At 41.0% G+C, this 18,709-nt stretch overlaps 1 protein-coding gene across 2 annotated transcripts; it reads left to right on the top strand.

The window, feature by feature from the left end:
* The first annotated feature begins 405 nt into the window (after window positions 1-405).
* MAPK1IP1L (mitogen-activated protein kinase 1 interacting protein 1 like) lies at window positions 406-13,693 on the top strand. 2 transcript variants are annotated; one of them, XM_028110063.2, is made up of 4 exons: window positions 406-567; window positions 6,736-6,757; window positions 7,451-8,152; window positions 9,154-13,693. In XM_028110063.2, the coding sequence occupies exons 2-4, from the start codon at window positions 6,740-6,742 to the stop codon at window positions 9,163-9,165; spliced, it is 732 nt and encodes a 243-aa protein (XP_027965864.1). In that variant the 5' UTR covers window positions 406-567; window positions 6,736-6,739; the 3' UTR covers window positions 9,166-13,693. The 2 variants fall into 2 exon arrangements, with proteins under 2 accessions (XP_027965864.1, XP_027965791.1); XM_028109990.2 differs by lacking the exon at window positions 9,154-13,693 and having other exon boundaries at window positions 7,451-9,147.
* Window positions 13,694-18,709: the final 5,016 nt, after the last annotated feature.

The following is an 18,709-nucleotide window of genomic DNA, read 5'->3' as shown; positions in this document are numbered from 1 at the left end:
CTTTAGCGCTCCTCCATTTGGGCCCGAGGGCCAGTATCCGCTGGTTGGCCGCATCCACACCCAGCCAGCTTCGAGGCCCGGCTGTAAAAATCCCTAAGCGTAGGAAATCCAGAACCAGTCCTTACACCACTCCAGGAAACAAGTTAGCAACTTCCGCCGGGATGCGCAGAACATCACTGACTACAGACATTTCCTCCGAGTGCTCAGAATTCCGGAAAACCGGGGAGATTTCCTCCCGCCCACCAGAAGAAAACAGCCACCCTGGGCGAGCCCGAAGAGCAGCCGCGTCGCCCCACCCTGCCGGGCAGGCCGCAGTACCATCGGAAGCCTATTGGGGGCGCGCGCGCTGCCCGGCCCGGCCCCGGGAGGAGGGGAGAGCGCGGGCGGGGGCGGCGCGCTCGGCGCTTCCTGTTCCGGCGCCAGGAGGAGCCGCGCGCTGTTAGTGCTGGTGTTGCTGGTGCTGCCGCCGCTGCTGCCGTCAGTCACTCCGCGTTCGGTTCTTCGGCACCCGGTTCGCTCGGACCCATCGTCGCTTCTAGACTTTGCTGCGGGCTCGGATCTTGCCGGGTGAGGCTGCTTCGGCGCTAGTGGGGATCGTGGAGGGGCGCGAGGGAGAGCGCCCAAGCGGGAGACAGGCGCGGTAACAGAGGTACCTGGAATCGCCTTTTCGGCGGCCGGGACTAAGCGTCTACCCCCGCCATCTTCCTCTGAGCTGCGACGTGCCCCCCGAGAGCTCCCCGGGGAGGAGGCGTCGGAGGCGGGTGACGTCGCGCCCGACGGGTTTCTCCGCTCTTGACGTCAGGTCTGGTTTGGGGGCGGGGCGGCTAGCGTGCCCGGCCCCACCCCCACCCACCCCCCCCCACCCCCACCCCTTCCCGGGCGGCGAGACCCGCTCGGAGGCCGGTTCGCTCCGGTTGATCCCGGACTCTCTTTGTTCGTTTGGCCCTAAAGGGTTCCCGGCTCGCGCCCCTCGGCCCCGACCCCCTTCCCCCATTCATTAATTTCTAATAAAACGGGAGAGATGGGCCTGAATAGTCTTGGAGGAATCTGGCACTTGCTTAAGATTGTCCGCAATGTGACAACGTTCTGGTCGTTACTTACCAAAGGAGTTGCTAGCTAATACATTCGATGAATACACATGACAGAAACCGTGAGAAGCGCTGAGTTCGGTGATACTCTCTTTTTTAGGATTTAGGAGCTTATGTTACGCATGGAAGGTTATAAATAGCTGAACCATTTCCTCTTTGAAAACCAAGAGCAGTGCTTTTACCGGATAAAATTTCTAATGTTGAGGTAATCAAACCATACCGAAAAAAAATTTTTATAGCCTTAAAGCCAAAGAAATACACACTCTCACACCTGATGATTGTAAAGGCCTGTTTTGAAAACCAATCTTCATTACAGGCCAAGATAGCCTTCAGAGATCTTTCAGAAGTTCTTTGTTCGGCTGTATTCATTGGGCAGGAAGAACAGAAATTTTTCTTGGTACTGGCGTCTCTGAACCTCCTATTCGAAACTAGTTTGTCTCAGAAACTTGAGTTGGGTTGTGTGTATTAGAATGTTCTTTTCCTCTCTCCAGGAGGAACAGAGAGAGACCCATGCCTTAACTGCAAGGCTTGGGGCCAGTGTGTTTTGGAATTCGGAAATCTTTGGATTGTATCGTTAGATTTTAGGAAGAGAATAAGATGCATAGACAAGAGGTATCACCCCGGCAAAGTCGCGGCAGCGTCCCTAAGACAGCATTCATATTTGTGCAGTGATAGGTGTGACTTAATGGAAACTATAAATATCCTCAGGCCAGGCTTTGCCACCGTTTTGTGAAGGTTTCTTTTCTTACCAGGAGATTTGTTTATTATGTAAGTCTCAGGGCAGGTCTGTGAGGTGGATGCCATTCCTGTCTACTTATATCTCTGAGGTTTGAGGAGTTCAGCCTGTCCAGAGCCAGCGAGTGAAGAGCTGCGGTTTTATCTAGGCAGTGGTAACTTTCAGGGTCACTCAACCGAGGCTGCATGTCTGTGTACAAAGGAAGAGGGGGCAATGTATCTGTTGCCCACCCGCTATTTTTGGAGCACTGTTATTATAGACAATTTAGGAGTACCATTCAGTCTTTCACATCACTAGCCCCTTTATAGATGAAAAACAGAGTCACTCAGGTGAGCTGAATCTGATGGAGACACTGAAGCCTCGGTCTGAAGGCTCTCTGCTGACTCCTCTCCCCTCCCCTTTCTGTAGTCCGACCAATCTGAACTGCTTGCACTTCCCGGGGCGTCCTCTTGCCTCCTCCAGCTTTTGCACCATCTGCTCGTCCTTCCTAGGGCCTGTGCCACCATCCCCCACGCCCAGCTCGCTCTCCATTGTTTCCCCAGGATTCCTCCCCTGACACTCCCTTCCTTGATTCCTTTAGGAGCTCTTTGAGGTACTCCCTTGGTGCCCTTGCTTACTCCAGGTAAGGTAATTACTGTTTAAAGGTTAGTTCTTCACCAGACTGAATTCCTTAAGGATTTTTTCCATGCAATGTTGCTCATTTCTCTAAAGCCCAATACAGTGCCTGGTATGTATGTTCCAGGAATAAGTATTAAAAAAATGATTTTTTAAAGTTACATGGCTTTAAAAAGTTTAAAATACTCCAAACCTTTATCAAGTCCCCAGATCCTTGAGTTGCCCAAATGTAAAATAGAACGTACCTGATAAAAGAGCCAATGGTAAAACGATATTCTAATTCAAACTTTGTATTTTCAGCATATTACCATCATCTCCCCCCATTTCTCTTAGTTTCTTATTTACTTTTTTAAGAGGTGGGGAGGGGCAAAAGGAGAGGGAGAGGATTTTTTTTTAAAGATTGTATTATTGATTTAGAGAGAGGGTGTGGGAGTTGAGGGGAGGGGCATGGGGATGGTGGATCTCAAGGCACTCCTCTCCTGGAGCACGAGCAGGGAGCCCGAAGTGGGGCTTGATCCCATGACCCTGAGATCATGACCTGAACTAAAACCAAGAGTGGGACACTCAACCCACTGAGCCACCGAGGCGCCCCTCTTAAGTTTCTTTTAATAAACATCTTACATGTCTGTACTACTTTATAGATTATTAAACATGTTACTTTTAATTATCTGTAAAGTAGTCAGGAATTAAAACTGTCTTGCAGATGAGAAATGGTCTGTGGTTAAGGAGTTTGCCTTAGTCAAGAGGATTGATGTCCATATTTCATAACTGTCTAGTTCTATGCTTTTTATCACTCCACCCCAATGTGATGGCCCCTTTGAAATAGTGGCCTTGTTTCGTAGTCACTAGTAATTTACAGAGTTCAACTTTTTAAAACCTCCTTGTGATTGGATTGCCATTTTACTCTAAAAGCCATAAGAGTTAACAGAAATGTTTTACTTTTCTAGTGTATGTCCAAAGAAATTTTGTACTGTTTTTAAATTACTGTTCTTGCTCCTCAGAAAATAGAATGATTATTTTTCATATGATGCATAGATCCTGCCATAAAGTAGTAATGGAAAGTTTTGGAAATAATAGCTTTACAGTATTCTAAAATGAAAAATGAAAATCTTTCTTGATTATAAACCTTTTTTTTCTTTTGGCCTCATCGTAATTAGCATAATCCAGGGGCGCCTGAGTAGCTCAGTTGGTTATGTGCCCAACTCTTGATTTGGGCTCAGACCATGATCTCATGAGCTGGAGTCCCGTGTGGGGATCCACGCTGGGCGTGCAGCCTGCTCAAGAGTCTCTCCCTCTGCCTCTCCCCTCCCCTCTAAAAAAATTAGCATAATCTAGGTATTTTGGAATCGTTTTTTAGAAAATCTAGATTTAAAAAATTACATAACTCAAAAAAAATTATGTAACTTCTAATATTCAGACACTGATGTTCAACTTTATGTTTTGCCTTTTTATGATGAAAGTAAGAATAAATTAGAATGTTTCCTATTAATAAGAACACTGTATATTCTAGACACGGAGAGAAGGTCACTTTACTAAAAGTGCTGTACAACAAGAAATGATCTACTTTTAATTCCTTTAGTTAGGGCTTCATTACTTAATCATTAAGATTCTAATACCTCCTTTATCTTCTAGGATTTAATTTTTTTTTAAGATTTTATTTACTTATTTGAGAGAGAGACAGAGATAGCGAGAGAGAGCACGAGTGGGAAGGAGAGGGAGAAGCAGGCTCCCCGCTGAGCAGGGAGCCAGACTCAGGGATTGATCCTGGGACCCTGAGATCATGACCTGAGCTGAAAGCAGATGCTTAACCTACTGAGCCACCCAGGAGCCCCCAGGATTTAATTTTTAACTTCAAATTTGGAAAGCCAGAGTTGTGAGTCCGTTTAAGATTACTAACTTACGGAATAACTTACATTCTAATGTAATTTTATAACTAGTTAACTTTATATTGTGTGTGTGTGTGTGTGTGTGTGTGTGTGTGTATTTTTTTAAGAGGGAAAAGTAATTCTGAAAACCTGAACAGCAGGACCACATGAAATTGAATGTATTGCTTTGTTAGTTCTCTGCTTCAGAATTAATGTGAACTTTGATACAGAACCATTTTCTGTTTCAGAAAGGCTCACCCTATTTGAAAAACATGTTAATCTTAGGTAGACTTTAAACTTGCCATGCACTGATAAAAGTTTCTTCAGATGTTCATCTTAAGAATTTACTATTGTGTGATATAATGATTTATTATAAAGCCTTAACGTGGGAGTGATTGGATAGTTGCTTTATATTCAAGATGTGTTTTTTGATATTCTGAATAAATAGCAAGGTCATAGCAGTTGTAGCCTTCATATTCTTTTTCTTTATCATTCCTGTTAGCCAATTGTACTTGAAAATAAAACTCTAAGAATGCAAGGATGGCTCAGTATTAAGCAATTTTTATATATAATTAACTGTGTACATGGGTCAAAGGAGAAAGACTCTTGTGATCAGCTCATTAGATGTCAAAAAGATCTGAAGAAATGCAGTGTCATCTCTAAATGTTGTTTTTTCCTCTAAATGTTTTTTAACTAGCAAAATAGGAATAAATAAATCTAGCAACATAGGCATAAATAGACATCTTTAATGTAACTTTTTCCATCTCAAACTGAAAATGGGAATTTTATTTAAACATTGGAAGCATTTCAAGGAGAGTTGGGAACAAGACCATTGTGCTTACTATCACTATTTAACATTTCATTGTTAAGTTTAGCAGATGCAAAGGAAAAAAGGTGTAAATATCGGACAAAGAATGTAAAATTATTATTATGATGATGATTGTTGCAGATGACATAATTCTTTACCCGAAATCCCAGGAAATCAGCTGTGACACTTAAAGGAATAAAATAATTTAGTAACGTTACTGCTTACAAAAGTGATACACTAAAATTTTTTCACATAGGGGTGCCTGGCTGGCTCAGTGAGTAGAGCATGGGACTCTTGATCTCAGGGCTGTGAGTTTAAGCCCCACGTTAAGGCTAGAGTTTACTTTAAAAAAATAAACTATTGAGTGATAAATGACAATGATGGGAACTAGGAAAATCTACCTTGTTCTTGAATGAGAAGATCTGATATTTTGAATATGTTACATGTTCTCTAAATTAATCTGTAAATTTAATGCAATTCCAACCAGAACACCAACAGATTCTTTCTATTTTTTTACAAAATGATCTGGAAAAAATAAACAGAATATTCAGGAATCTAGGGGGAAAAGACAACAGCAATAGGTCATCTGACATTAAAATTTGCTAAAAATATAAAGCTACTGAAATTAAGATAGAATGTTGTGGTGCAGATCAGTAGGGAAGAACAGACTTCAAAATATCCATGGGAAATAATAGAGGCTCTGTAGCCTGGTGGTTAAGAGCCTTGGCTCTGGAGTCAGATTGTACCTGAGTTTGACCCCTTTTCTACTTGTTACTAGCTCTGTCCCCTTAAACGAGTTAACTTGATGAGCTTCCTTTTCTCAAACTGTCAACTGAGTGAAAGAATGTGCATCTATTCAATGAGATTACCCACCTAAAACACTTTGAGTACTGTACCTGTTCTGTGGTAAATACTCTGTATTTGTTGTCAATATTGGCAGTAGAATGTGTTAAGGGTAGCTTGTCATATATACCAAGAAAAGATAGATTATACATTAAGTTAGGGGCACCTGGGTGGCTCCGTCAATAAAGCATCTGACTTTGGCTCAGGTCATGATCTTGGGGTCCCAGAATCCAGCCCCATATCAAACTCCCTGCTCAGCAAGGGGTCTGCTTCTCCCTCTGCCTCTCCCACTGCTCCTTTCTCTCTCTCTCTCTCTCTCTCAAATAAGTAAATAAAATCTTAAAAGAGTGTAATTGGTAAAGGACTTTAAAGTGACATGGACTTTTAAGATGTATTTTATTTTAGATAGCCTTACCTGTTGACTGCATATTTCACTTCCAGTACTTTTTCCTGATGACACATTCACAAGGATATGTGTTGAGAAGTGTTCACTCTATCATTGTTTAAAACAGCTCACAGTGCAAACAACCTAAACTACCACCAAAATGAGAATGCATACTATATTGTGGATCACTTTTATATGATGTGCTGCCAGTAAAAGGGGATGACATTTGTAGAACTACATGAACTACAATGAAAGTTTTCCCTATATAAAGAAAAAGACTTTGCATATATGATTAAATAACAGTAGTGTATACAGAGTTCCTTAAAGAATATATAGGAAATGTTAATCACTGGTTTTGAAGTATTCTCTTTTTTTTTTTCCTTTCTCTTTTTTAGGAAAATGTCTGATGAATTTTCGGTAAGTTGATGCATTTATCCTTCATAAGTATTTTGGCTCTTAAGAAAATGACCTAGTTCTAACTGCAGGCCATATAAGTCTTTTAATTTAAAAGAGATGCTTATTGTGATCTTGCTTTTGGCCGGGGAGAGCATGTGATTTTAATAGCTGATCTGCCTTAATTGACTTAGATATAATATGTTTGAAATTTTATTCTGTTATATGTATTTATGAATCCTTAAGTAAAAAAATTTAAAAAGTCTTAAGTTGCTTCTGTTCTCTGTTCACATGGCAGTGTTAATAATGGCCAGCATTTTTGGAATATAATATACACCAGGCACTATGTTAAGGGTATTACATGAATTATCTCATTTAAGCCTCAAGTTAATGCTAAGCTTTTTTTTTTCTTTTTTTTTTTTTTTAATGAGGAAACTAAAGCTCAGAGAGTATGTAACTTGTTTGAGGTAAAGCCAGGATTCAAATCCACAGTATTTTGAGTAATTGTATTTAGAAAATTTGATCTCCTCTAAGGAGTTTGCATTGGAAAGTTGATTTTTATATTAAATGAATTGTTTTTAAACCGAGCAGTTTGGCTATTGAAGATGTTCTAGGAGTTTGTAATCCCTACAGCTTACTATCCTTTATTAGTTTATAATCATGCTTGACATGATTTGGCCCTAAATAAGATTGATACATGCCTGTTTTGTATTCCAGTTGGCAGATGCACTACCTGAACACTCCCCTGCCAAAACCTCTGCTGTGAGCAATACAAAACCTGGCCAACCTCAAGGCTGGCCAAGTTCCAACCCTTGGAATAACCCAAGTGCTCCACCTTCTGTGCCATCTGGACTCCCACCAAGTGCAACACCCTCCACTGTGCCTTTTGGACCAGCACCAACAGGAATGTATCCCTCTGTGCCTCCCACCGGACCACCTCCAGGACCCCCAGCACCCTTTCCTCCTTCTGGACCATCATGTCCCCCACCGGGTGGTCCTTATCCAGCCCCAACTGTGCCAGGCCCTGGGCCCACGGGGCCATATCCTACACCAAATATGCCCTTTCCAGAGCTTCCAAGACCATATGGGGCACCCACAGATCCAGCTGCTGCTGGTCCTTTAGGTCCATGGGGATCCATGTCTTCGGGACCTTGGGCACCTGGAATGGGAGGGCAGTATCCTACCCCTAATATGCCATACCCGTCTCCAGGGCCATACCCCGCGCCCCCGCCCCAAGCACCAGGGGCAGCGCCGCCCGTTCCATGGGGCACGGTTCCACCGGGAGCCTGGGGCCCACCAGCACCGTACCCCGCCCCCGCAGGATCGTACCCCACACCAGGACTCTACCCCGCTCCCAACAGTCCTTTTCACGTGCCTTCAGGACCTTCTGGTGCTCCACCGATGCCTGGTGGCCCCCATGTGAGTGTTAAATTTGTTATCTGAAATGCACTAACAGTCACATAAGCACAACTGAAAGATGATTTGCCTCCGGGTTCAGAGAGAAGATTAAAAAGCATTTAAAACTTTTAAAAGAAGGGGTGTGTGTATATAAGGTAAGGGTAAATTTCAGGCTCCAGATAAAGCATTTAGAAGGATGAAAACAAAAGTATTCCTGGTACTGAAAATAGAAAAATTTCCCAAAGACTTTGTAATGTAGTAAGCAATGTCCTCAATAACATCCCTGAAGAAAACTCAGGTGCACGTCACTGGACTTTTTTTTTTTTTTTTTTTTAAGTATTTCTCTGTCGCATTTTATAGCATCACACCAAAGCACAGTTCGGTAAAAAGTTTCTGCCTTTGTGACTTCATACAGAGGTAGATTTTTAGAGCATCTAGGACAGTGAATACATAGCCTTTCCTGTCCTTCCTGTAACTCTCCCTAGTGTTGCTCAGCCAAAGTTCTGTTAGATCCTCCGCAGCATTGAGCTCCAGATTATACCACTATTCTGCATTGTCAGTTACAGGTAATGCTTCATGCTTTACTGTCAGCCAAGCCAGAGTGGTAGGATTGACATCTTAGTTGGAGAACCTGTCTTGGACATACAACCAAATAGAAAAGCATCCCACTTCCCCCCAGAAGTAAGCCACGTGAGTCTTAAGAAAGAATCATGATTCTCCTTGGGGGGTGGGGAATGACTCTTAACAAAATAATCAGGTCTCCAACTAGATTAATGAAACATCCACCTCAACTGTAAAGGAAAAGGAATCTTAATAAAATGCCCCCAAAACTTACTTTCATTAGTATTAACTTCTTGCTATACAAATTTTTGTTTGTTTGTTTGCAAATTGTATGCCAAAATAAATGGGATGACTTGCCGTTTGGATTTATTAAGCAGTAAGTTTATTTTAAACCACAGCAAGGAGTTAATAAACTCCACTTGGAAAAACTCGAGGTTTACTTTTTCTTTTTTCTATTGCAGTCTTACCATTAAGTTAATGGACGAAGAGAGGACGCTTTGCTTTTTGAAGTACATGTATATGCACATGAATATGCATATATAAAAATTGCTGGTTTCACTATTCTTAGAGGGCATTCATGAAAGAACAACTCTTGCACCTCTCAGAGAAGATATCTGCCTCTTGTACTTGGATGTATAGTACATCTGATGGATACAGTCAGATAAAAATGTAAAAGTAAATCATTCAAATGTGATTTTTATTCGGTTTTTATGGAACGTTAAAGCGATGAAGTATATTGAATAGCTCTTTGATACAATTTGTTTAAAACAAGATTTCAATTTGTTTAAATTATGAAACCACACACTTAAAAATCGAAGATGATGTGGATTATTGTTAGAATCTGCAACCTCATTGGCAAATTATTTCAAGTATTTTTCTATAATCACTTTTTCCCTAAATAAACACACTTTGAAAACAATCACATTGTCATAATTTAAACAAATGTTGCCTCTCAGCATCTTGAACTGCTCTGTCTATAGAATAAATAAACCTGGTCCTCTTGAGGTTGTAGTTTGGATCTATATTTTAAAGCTTTTGGTAATTATTGTCAGATGTTGAGTTCATTAGCCTGGCAGTGCTCATTTTTATCCTTGAGCTTTTAGTAAAAACTTTTCTATGATTTTGAGTTCTACCTGATCTGCTTTATTTTTAGCCAGATGGGTCACACAGCTCTAAAATCTGCCATTTATGAAAACTTTTTTATTTTTAATGCAGGCCAACGTGTGTAAATTCTTATTAGAGAATTGGTCATCTCTGTATTGCTTTGGAATAGATTTTGGGATGTCCGTATTGCTTTGGGAAGAACTCAAAGAAGGAAATCTCTCCTTTGTCTTAAACCTCAAGCCAGAGGAAACCCTGGAAATTGCTTCATAGTGACAAGTAACTTGCATTCCCACAGAACACTCTTCTACTCAGACCCTTTCTTATAGGTCCCTCTGCCTCAGTTCTTTAGAAGGAGCACATCCTTCAGTTTTTCCCTGATACGGAAAACTGGCACACTCTAGGAGTCTATTGTAAACACATATAGCAGTTAAGTTTCAAGAACCTTAGTCATTTAGACATGACTCTTTGTACAAGTGCGATCAAAATGTGTATGTGTCTTTCAGAGTCTGGTTAAGCTGTGTCATTGTCTTTTGCATAGTTTCCTGCATCTTTTGTAAAGTGCTTATGGCTAACAGTTCAGTTCTGTGTTTGTTGACAGGTAAATAGGTAGGATTGAGTGCCATCCTTAAAAATTATTCTCTAGCTCTAATACTGAAACTAATAATAATAAGGTGTAGATCTCTGCATTCCGTTGAAAGTAAGCAGTGTGTCGCTTAAATTAGTGTTGTTTGTAACCACCGAAATATCTCTAAGTCAGATCCTTAGAGTCTTAGAACTGACTATGTTATTTGTCAAATAACATTTTGAACCTTTGAATGTATCCATCGGGTTACTAAAATATGTCATGGATTTCATGACTAGTCTAGGAGAGATTTATGCTGGAGCTCTTGTTTTTGCTTAGAAATAAAGTATTTAGTAGTTTTGTTTCTCTTATAGTTAAAATGTCAAGAATGCCAAATGCTGCCAATTTAATGGTTTGATAGCTACCTCCTTTTAAGAAAGCAAGATGGTCACCTTTGAGAAGAACATTCAGTGTTTAAACTCCCTTTTAAGTAGATCATAGAGTCAGGCTTTCAGAATTGAAGCTGAGTTGTTTAGGTATCTTCAGACTGGGGAATGTCGTTAGACAGCTCCTACAGAGTGGCACAAGCGGTCTTGTTTTCTTTTGCTTCCTTGCAAGGACAGGCCGCACCAATCTACAACACTCTTGGAATCTTTGGTCAGAGCAGCCTCCCATTTACAAGGCAGTAGCCCTAAAAGGTATTTTAGCTTAAATGGTCGGGCAATATGTCAGCTAACTGGGGGATGAGAGGAAAAGTGAGATAGTGGGGAAGGTCTCTCTCCTGGTGGTTATTTTGGTTGTGTTAAAAGTTGGGAGAAGTTGACAACTCTGGCTTTAGATACAATATTTAATGTAACACTAGAGGATACTGTTTGATTAAGAGAAGTGGTAGCACGTTTGGGAATCTGTGATCGTGGAGTCCATTTATTAGAGGAGAAAATCTGCTAAAGGATTTGAAGGATCATGAACGTGAGATTTGGAATTACTACCCCCAATAAATACATCAACTTTGCTAGTGACCCATACTGCCCCATGTGCCCTAGACATAACACCTTTTCTTTTCTTTTCAAGGACTTTCCAACTGGTAGTTGTGAAATTTTTTTAACCTAAGAATGGAAATCAAAGGGACAAGAATTTGCTTTTATGTTCCTTTTAGTTTTGTAGAGCATTATTTCTCAGCTTGCGGGGAGAATCTTAATTCACGTGGGTACTCTGGGGACAAAAATGTATTCTTAGGTTCAGGGTAAAGTTAAAAGCAGAAGTTGTTCCAGCGGAGGAATGGGGGGAAAGCACGGGGGGGAAGGTTTTTCTCTTTACAAGGGAATAAGGTTGCTTTCGAAACCAGTCCTGGTAGGCCGGCATCAGTTTAGGGAAGAGACTGTTTCTTAGAAAGTTTGTTTGGTCTCAGAAGGGAGTACACAGGATGGAATATGCTGGCACTTGGGCTCTCTCTGAGCAAGAACTTTAAGACAAATTTGATGGAGATAATCGAGATGTGTTGAGGATTAGTGTTTCTGAAGTTGGAATCTTAGATTTTGAAATGTTAAACCGGAAAATGAAAGTAAAGATCTTAGGTCCTCATCACACACGCAGTTCTCAAGAATCAAGTCTCCTTGGAGGAGTGCTTGAAATAATACCTTGGCTTGTCTGTCCTGGGCTCAGCCTGATGCCTTTTCATGCTTTTGAAGATGGTGTTTACAACTCAGACTCCACAGCCCTGTTTTGTATAAAGTAGAACATAGATTATTCAGCAATAGGCAATACTTTTCTTTTAATTACCCAGGGCCCTCCTCCCTTCGTCAGTTTTCCTGTTGTTTTCAGTAGAGAATGATAAAAGGGGAGAGAAAAAAGGGGGTGAGTTTTTGGCCTTGGTCTGGCACACCACTACAACAGAATATTGGCCTATTTCTAGGAAGAAGTCGGTTTTGCCCGTAAAATTTTATCTCACAAATAATAAGTGCTACCGGTTGTACCCCAAAGGACAGCTTTTGAAATTTTGTGTACAGAAGGACGAAGCTCTACTCATGTTTCAGTTGAGATGCTGTGTCTCGTTTGCATGTCCATCAGTTGCCTAGACTTCTAAATGATTAGTGCCAATGTCTTCCTCACCCTGAATAAGTGAGTGCTAGATTTACAAAATGCCAGGGTTATAAACCCTGGACATTAAACCTAATAAGCACAGACCTTCAAGTGTTGGTTTTTGAAAAGCATAAGGTTAAATTCAGATGAATCACGCTGATAGAGGTACTATGCAGAGAAAGTGGTGGGCAGCTTTCAGGGAAGACTAAAATTTAATCTTGAGCAATATTGAGTATTGAAGGACAGACACTTTTTATTTTCAGAATTTTGCCAAGTAAAATTAAAATTGCCAATAAAATAATCAGTATTAAAGAAATGCCAGGCAAGCTCCTGGCTAGAGAAAACATCTGAGAACTGCATTTGTTCAGCACTCAAGTGTCTGATCCTGGTGCTTTGCCAGCTCCCAGAGCTGCAGAGAAGGAGGAGAATGCCTGTCCCGTGGAGGCTTACCGTCTAGGGGTAGCATTTACAGAATGCATGAGTACACCCATTTTTGGTTTACCTAGATAAACATGTTTTAGTTTGCCGCTGGTGGAAATGAGAGGCCAGCCTTTGGACACTTTAAACAGCAAAGTGTGGTGTACCTTTTTTTTTTTTTTTAAGTAAGAAATTAATGTTTCTCAAGATTGTAGTGTTTGTCGGTGCAACTGTTCACGTGTGCAAAGTAACAGGAGGTTTTTCCTCTTCACTTCTTCCCTGGATGAAGGCACTTAAACTGCCTGTCACTGGTTAACAGATACTGATTGTTGCCATTAAGTAAACTTGACTTCTTATGCGTGCTCTATAAAGGTTTTGTTTTGTTTTTGTATTTTTTAATATTGTGATTTTTAAAATTGACTTAATAATGACAAATTTGATGTATGTAATTGTCTATGCATTTTAAGTTAAACTGCCTAAAATGTGATTTGAGACATAGACATTTGTTTTGTATTATGAACTGTAAGCAATCTGTTTGAGATGTTAGGTTTTATCACCTGCTGCTGTATTTGTAAACAAAGACATGTTGCTTTAAGAAGTAATTATAATTAGGAGTAGTCTATTGATGTGATACTTGATATTTTTTAAGATAAACTTGTTTGCTTTTGTGTATTATACCTAAAAACTTTTTTTAAAAAATGTATTTTCATGGTTTCACAAGTTTTTCCCTGTATCTTATTCTTTAGGCCCAGTTCTGGGCTTCCCTGAGAAGTCCAGAGCCTAATTAATTACAAAATTGTTGTCATAAAGAAAGAAAGAAAAAAAGGGCCTGAGATGCTCCTCGGTGTGTGACCTGCATTCACTAAGGCATTTAAATAGGCTGCCTGGGAACGACCTTCTCCAGACCCTCTTTCAGCAACATGGTGTCCACTGTGTGGGTTTCCTCTTCTCCCTTCAAGGCTACATTATTCTTTGTAACCAAGTTATCTACAGAGTTGGGGAACTTTCCCTCTCTGCCCAACTGCCACCACCCCCGCTTTCTTTTATGAAAGATGGTTCTATTCCTGTGTAACTACTATGCCTACCGTGAGGGTCACATTATCAAACTTGGTAGTTTGCCATTCCCTTTCCACAGTGGGTTTGCTAGCCTGTCTTGAACCCCGGTGTGGTTGGGGCTGTAAATGAGTCATTCGTACAGCATTATGCTTTTGAAAGTGTCTTCTCCTTTTTGCCTTATAATTGGACAAAGTGCAACATAAATTTTTAAGTTGTGTTTGATGTTTTCTATCCCTTAAAGGTACCCACCTCAAATGGAGCTCTGAAGTAGGTAGTGAAATAAAAGATCATTCGGGAGCAAGGCTAGGGTTTTTTTTCCCCATCGTGAAATGACATCACATCAGCAGACACGTTCTTCCCCAGGTCCCTGACCCAAGCAGGTTCTTTTTTTACCACCATATTAAAACTTAGCACCAATCCTTTTTGCAACAGATGTCTAAAGGAAAATAGAATCCTATTCACTTATTTTCAGACTAATACGCTAGAATTTGGGCCATCCCGTAGAGTTTGTTCCTGTGGCACATGAACATGATTCTTCTTGGGTGGGTATTAAACAGTTATTTTCACTCTATATCGTGGGACCCTAGGGTTCCTGAATGAGGTAGAGCTTAGTCCCTCCCTACTCCGTGTTTTCTCTAAAGCAGTTCCTCTCTTCCACTTATTATTTTACTTAGTGTATTAGCTTGGGCTGCCATAACAGAACATCGTAGACTGGGTGGCTTTAACCAACGGGGATTTATTTCTCAACAGTTCTGGAGGCTGGGAAGTCTGCAGTCAAGGTGCTGGCCTGCTCACTTCCCCACTAGGGGCTCTCTGGCCTCTTTGTGGCCATCTTAACTGTCCTCCTTCGTGGGGGAGAGTGAGAAGCAAGCTGTGCTGTCTCTTAGGACAGTCAGTAATCCCATCATGCAGCTCCACCCTCATGACCTCATCTAAAGGAATTAGCTGCCAAAGGCTCCGTGCCTAAATACCATCACATCCAAGGTTAGGGCTTCAGTGTGAATTTGGGGGGACAAGGTGGTTCACAACGCACATACGTTGTTGGGGGAACAAAACGTTTTGCTGCTTTTAAATTCCAAAAACGGTTGTAGGTGACTATGTCCTAGTTGAGATTTGCTAAAATCATAATGAGACATTCATAAGTAGAAGAGAATCTTAGCCCATTTAGAATTCAAGCTTAAAGTGTTAGTGTCATATAAAAGAGGAAATTAACACTTTGCTCAGTTTTTGCTTTGTTCCTATTTTATGTTAAGCCTCATTTATTTATTTATTTTTAAAGATTTATTTATTTGAAAGAGTGGGAGAAAGAGAGCACATGAGAGGGGGGAGGGTCAGAGGGAGAAGCAGACTCCCCGCTGAGCAGGGAGCCCGATGCGGGACTCAATCCCAGGACTCCAGGATCATGACCTGAGCCGAAGGCAGTCCTTAACCAACTGAGCCACCCAGGGGCCCAACCCTCATTTTTTTAAATGGTCATTTAGACTAACATTCTTCATAGATTGGTGGGCAGATTAAAAAGAGCCTTTTTTTTAGAAAGGTTAAGTAAATTCCCAAGGTCATAGTAATAAAGGATGGTGCCCAGTTCTGTCTTTAAGGCTTAGGATTTGTCCACTGTTTTGCTCAGGCATCCAGTACCCTTTTTATACAATTGCTTGCTTACCAGTCTAGACCCTTGCCAGAACTCCCACAAGACACCCTTACTTGTTCTTGTCCCCTTAAGATGCCACTGGTGGGTTCCAAAGCCATGGGAAAACTCTGGTGAAAACAACTGGTTAACTTTTTAGACAAAGAAGTCAAGTTAAATTGAGCTTCATGTATTTTCCTACTTAGCTTAATTTCTTGGGAGCTAATGATAGCTTTTATGTACCTTTTACATACTTCGGCTCATTCAGTTCTTAACACTCCTGCTTTTGAGATACATACAATCTAAAAGGAGACAAAAACAAGCAGTTGACACTAAAACAGTTTATATGCACTATCTCAGTTAAGCAGCACAACAAACCTCTAAGACAAGGACAGTTCTCATCCCCATTTTCTAGATGATGAAACTAAGGCTAAGAGGTTATAGAGATCACATAGCTACTACATAAGGAACAGATTCGAATCCTAGCTGTGACTGATACCAAAGCTTTTGCCCTGTACCACTGTACCACAGAATCCTGCTTTCTAAGGACAGCATCTTATCCTGGTCTCTAGTGCAGTAGTTCTGCTTCCAAAATTGTATACCTGGCAAGTCAGATCCCTCTAACATTGAACATAGGAGACCTTTTACACATTCCATGTCATTGAAGGAGTTGGCATTGGAAATTCACTTTAAATTAAGAGCTAGAGTTTGTGTCTGAAATGTGTGCCCTTATAGTTGATGAAGAAGCACAGTTCTTAAACTACTAACTTAGAACTTAGTTGTATTTTCATAAACAAAGGCAAATTATGTTCAAACGTGTAGCAATTAAGAGTAGGTTTCAGATATGGACGTGAGAGTTGTTAGGAAAGGTAATGGATGATCAAACCACTAGTCATAGTCCTAGCGATTATAGGGACAGTGTGGGTGTCCAGCTGTTCTGCAGTGGGAAAGGCTTGGACGAGGCTGTCAGAGAGGCTGAGACAGAAGAGGCCTCTGTTAGCCGTGGAGGACAGCCAAGATGTACAGGAGAACTGTACAGAGGGTGGGAGAGTCCAAGGGAGGTTCTGCCAAGTATGGCTTGACAGTTCTTTTTTTAAACTTGCCAGTACAGGACATGCTAAGTTAAAACATCTTAACCGTTGCCTAGTTACTGCAACACACAAAATTCCCAAGGACTAAACTTAATGAATACCTGGATCACTTCTTGAATGCCCAAAGAAATCTTTCCAAAAAAAGACCAAAAGTACATGACTCATGATTCGGACTAGCACCCAGGATTTTTAGGGAAGTGGGAAAAAGAGGATTCATGTGAACTAGGAAAAGCCTCTTTACAAATTTGACAAGATTTCTTATCTGAAAGGCAGTCATAAGTCTCCACCTCTGGTGAATCTGCAATAGAAATCTGATCAAATTCTAGAAGGCAACCCTTCATGGTTTCAGTGAGCAACAACGGGACTCAGGGAACAGAGGTTTTAGCTTTAAGCTCAGCTCTGCAGTGTGATTTGCTGCAATTGACTAGTTTCCTGTGCTGACGTTAATTTAAAGCAGATCATAATACTCAGCACCACGAGGGAAAAAAATGGAACACCCTTCCTTCTAGCCAAAGGGATCTATTTGGTGTAGTAGCATAACTAAAGGATTACACCTCGAATATATAATACCTATATTAATGTTCCTTTTTTAAATTAGATTGTCATGGGGGCGCCTGGGTGGCTCGGTTGGTTTAGCGTCTGCCTTCGGCTCAGATCAGGACCTCAGGGTCCTGGGATCGAGCCCCACCATCAGGCTCCCTGCTCAGCGGGGAGTCTGCTTCTCCCTCTCCCCCTGCTCGTGCTCTCTCTCTCCCAAATAAAATCTTTAAAATAAAACAAAATTATAAAAAATAAATTAGATCGTCATGCTTAAAGGCTTAAAGTTACACAATGTGATAACATTGAACACCAAGGCTGTACTGTAAGTGGTCATATATCCCAGTTTGCCTGGAACAATTCTGGTTTATGTTGTCCAGGTATAATTATTAGTACCCTCCTTGCATTCTCAAGTGTCCTCGTTTTGAGGATAAATTATTATATGCTTATCCTAACTGTAGCAAAAAAAAAAAAAATGCAAGTGAAGATTTTCCATATTTGTTTCCTGAGATACAAACTCATCCTAAAGAACATGTTTTAGCATAGAAGTTAACCTTTGACTCACGTATCATTTAAGCTGCCACTCTTACTGCATCTTATAAAGGTGAAAATATCCAAGTCATTTAATTGTAGCCACATTGTCTTCAGCAAATCCCAAAAGCATGAAGAGCACACATTCTGGTTCTAGAATAGGAAGCCATGCCTTTTTTAGGCTAGAAAAGATGGATAGAGGAGTGATGGGAATACTACTTTTCTGGGCATCTCTCCAAAGGTATCTGCCACATGGCCTCAAACATGTCTCTTTTTTTTATTGTTATGTTAATCACCATACATCATTAGTTTTTGATGTAGTGTTCCATGATTCATCGTTTGTGCATAACACCCGGTGCTCCATGCAGAACGTGCCCTCTTTAATACCCATCACCAGGCTAACCCATCCCCCCAAACCCCTCCCCTCTAGAAACCTCAGTTTGTTTTTCAGAGTCCATCGTCTCTCATGGTTCGTCTCCCCCTCCAACTTACTCCCCTTCATTCTTCCCCTCCTGCTATCTTCTTCTTCTTTTTTTTTTCTTAACATATATTGCATTATTTGTTTCAGAGGTACTGATCTGTGATTCAACAGACTTACACAATTCACAGCGCTCACCATAGCACATACCCTCCCCAATGTCTATCACCCAGCCACCCCTTCCCTCCCACCGCACCACCACTCCAGCAACCCTCAGTTTGTTTCCCGAGGTTAAAAATTCCTCATATCAGTGAGGTCATATGATACCTGTCTTTCTCTGATTGACTTATTTCACTCAGCATAACACCCTCCAGTTCCATCCACGTCGTTGCAAATGGCAAGATCTCATTCTTTTTTATGGCTGCATAATATTCCATTGTGTATATATACCACATCTTCTTTATCCATTCATCTGTTGAGGGACATCTTGGCTCTTTCCATAGTCAAACATGTCTTTTTTTCCCCCAAGTCCTGAAAGCAATTTCCCTTAAAGCTCCAAGTTTCTTTGTTTTTGTTGTTGTTAACTTCATCTTCTCAC

This window comes from Eumetopias jubatus, unplaced genomic scaffold (assembly GCF_037043125.1).
Source record: "Eumetopias jubatus isolate StellerSeaLion01/CBP00866 unplaced genomic scaffold, mEumJub1_p1.0 scaffold_7, whole genome shotgun sequence".
In the NCBI taxonomy this organism is placed as follows: Eukaryota; Metazoa; Chordata; class Mammalia; order Carnivora; family Otariidae; genus Eumetopias; species Eumetopias jubatus.
Note: the sequence above shows the minus strand (reverse complement) of the source record. Positions and strands in the feature narration are given on the sequence as shown.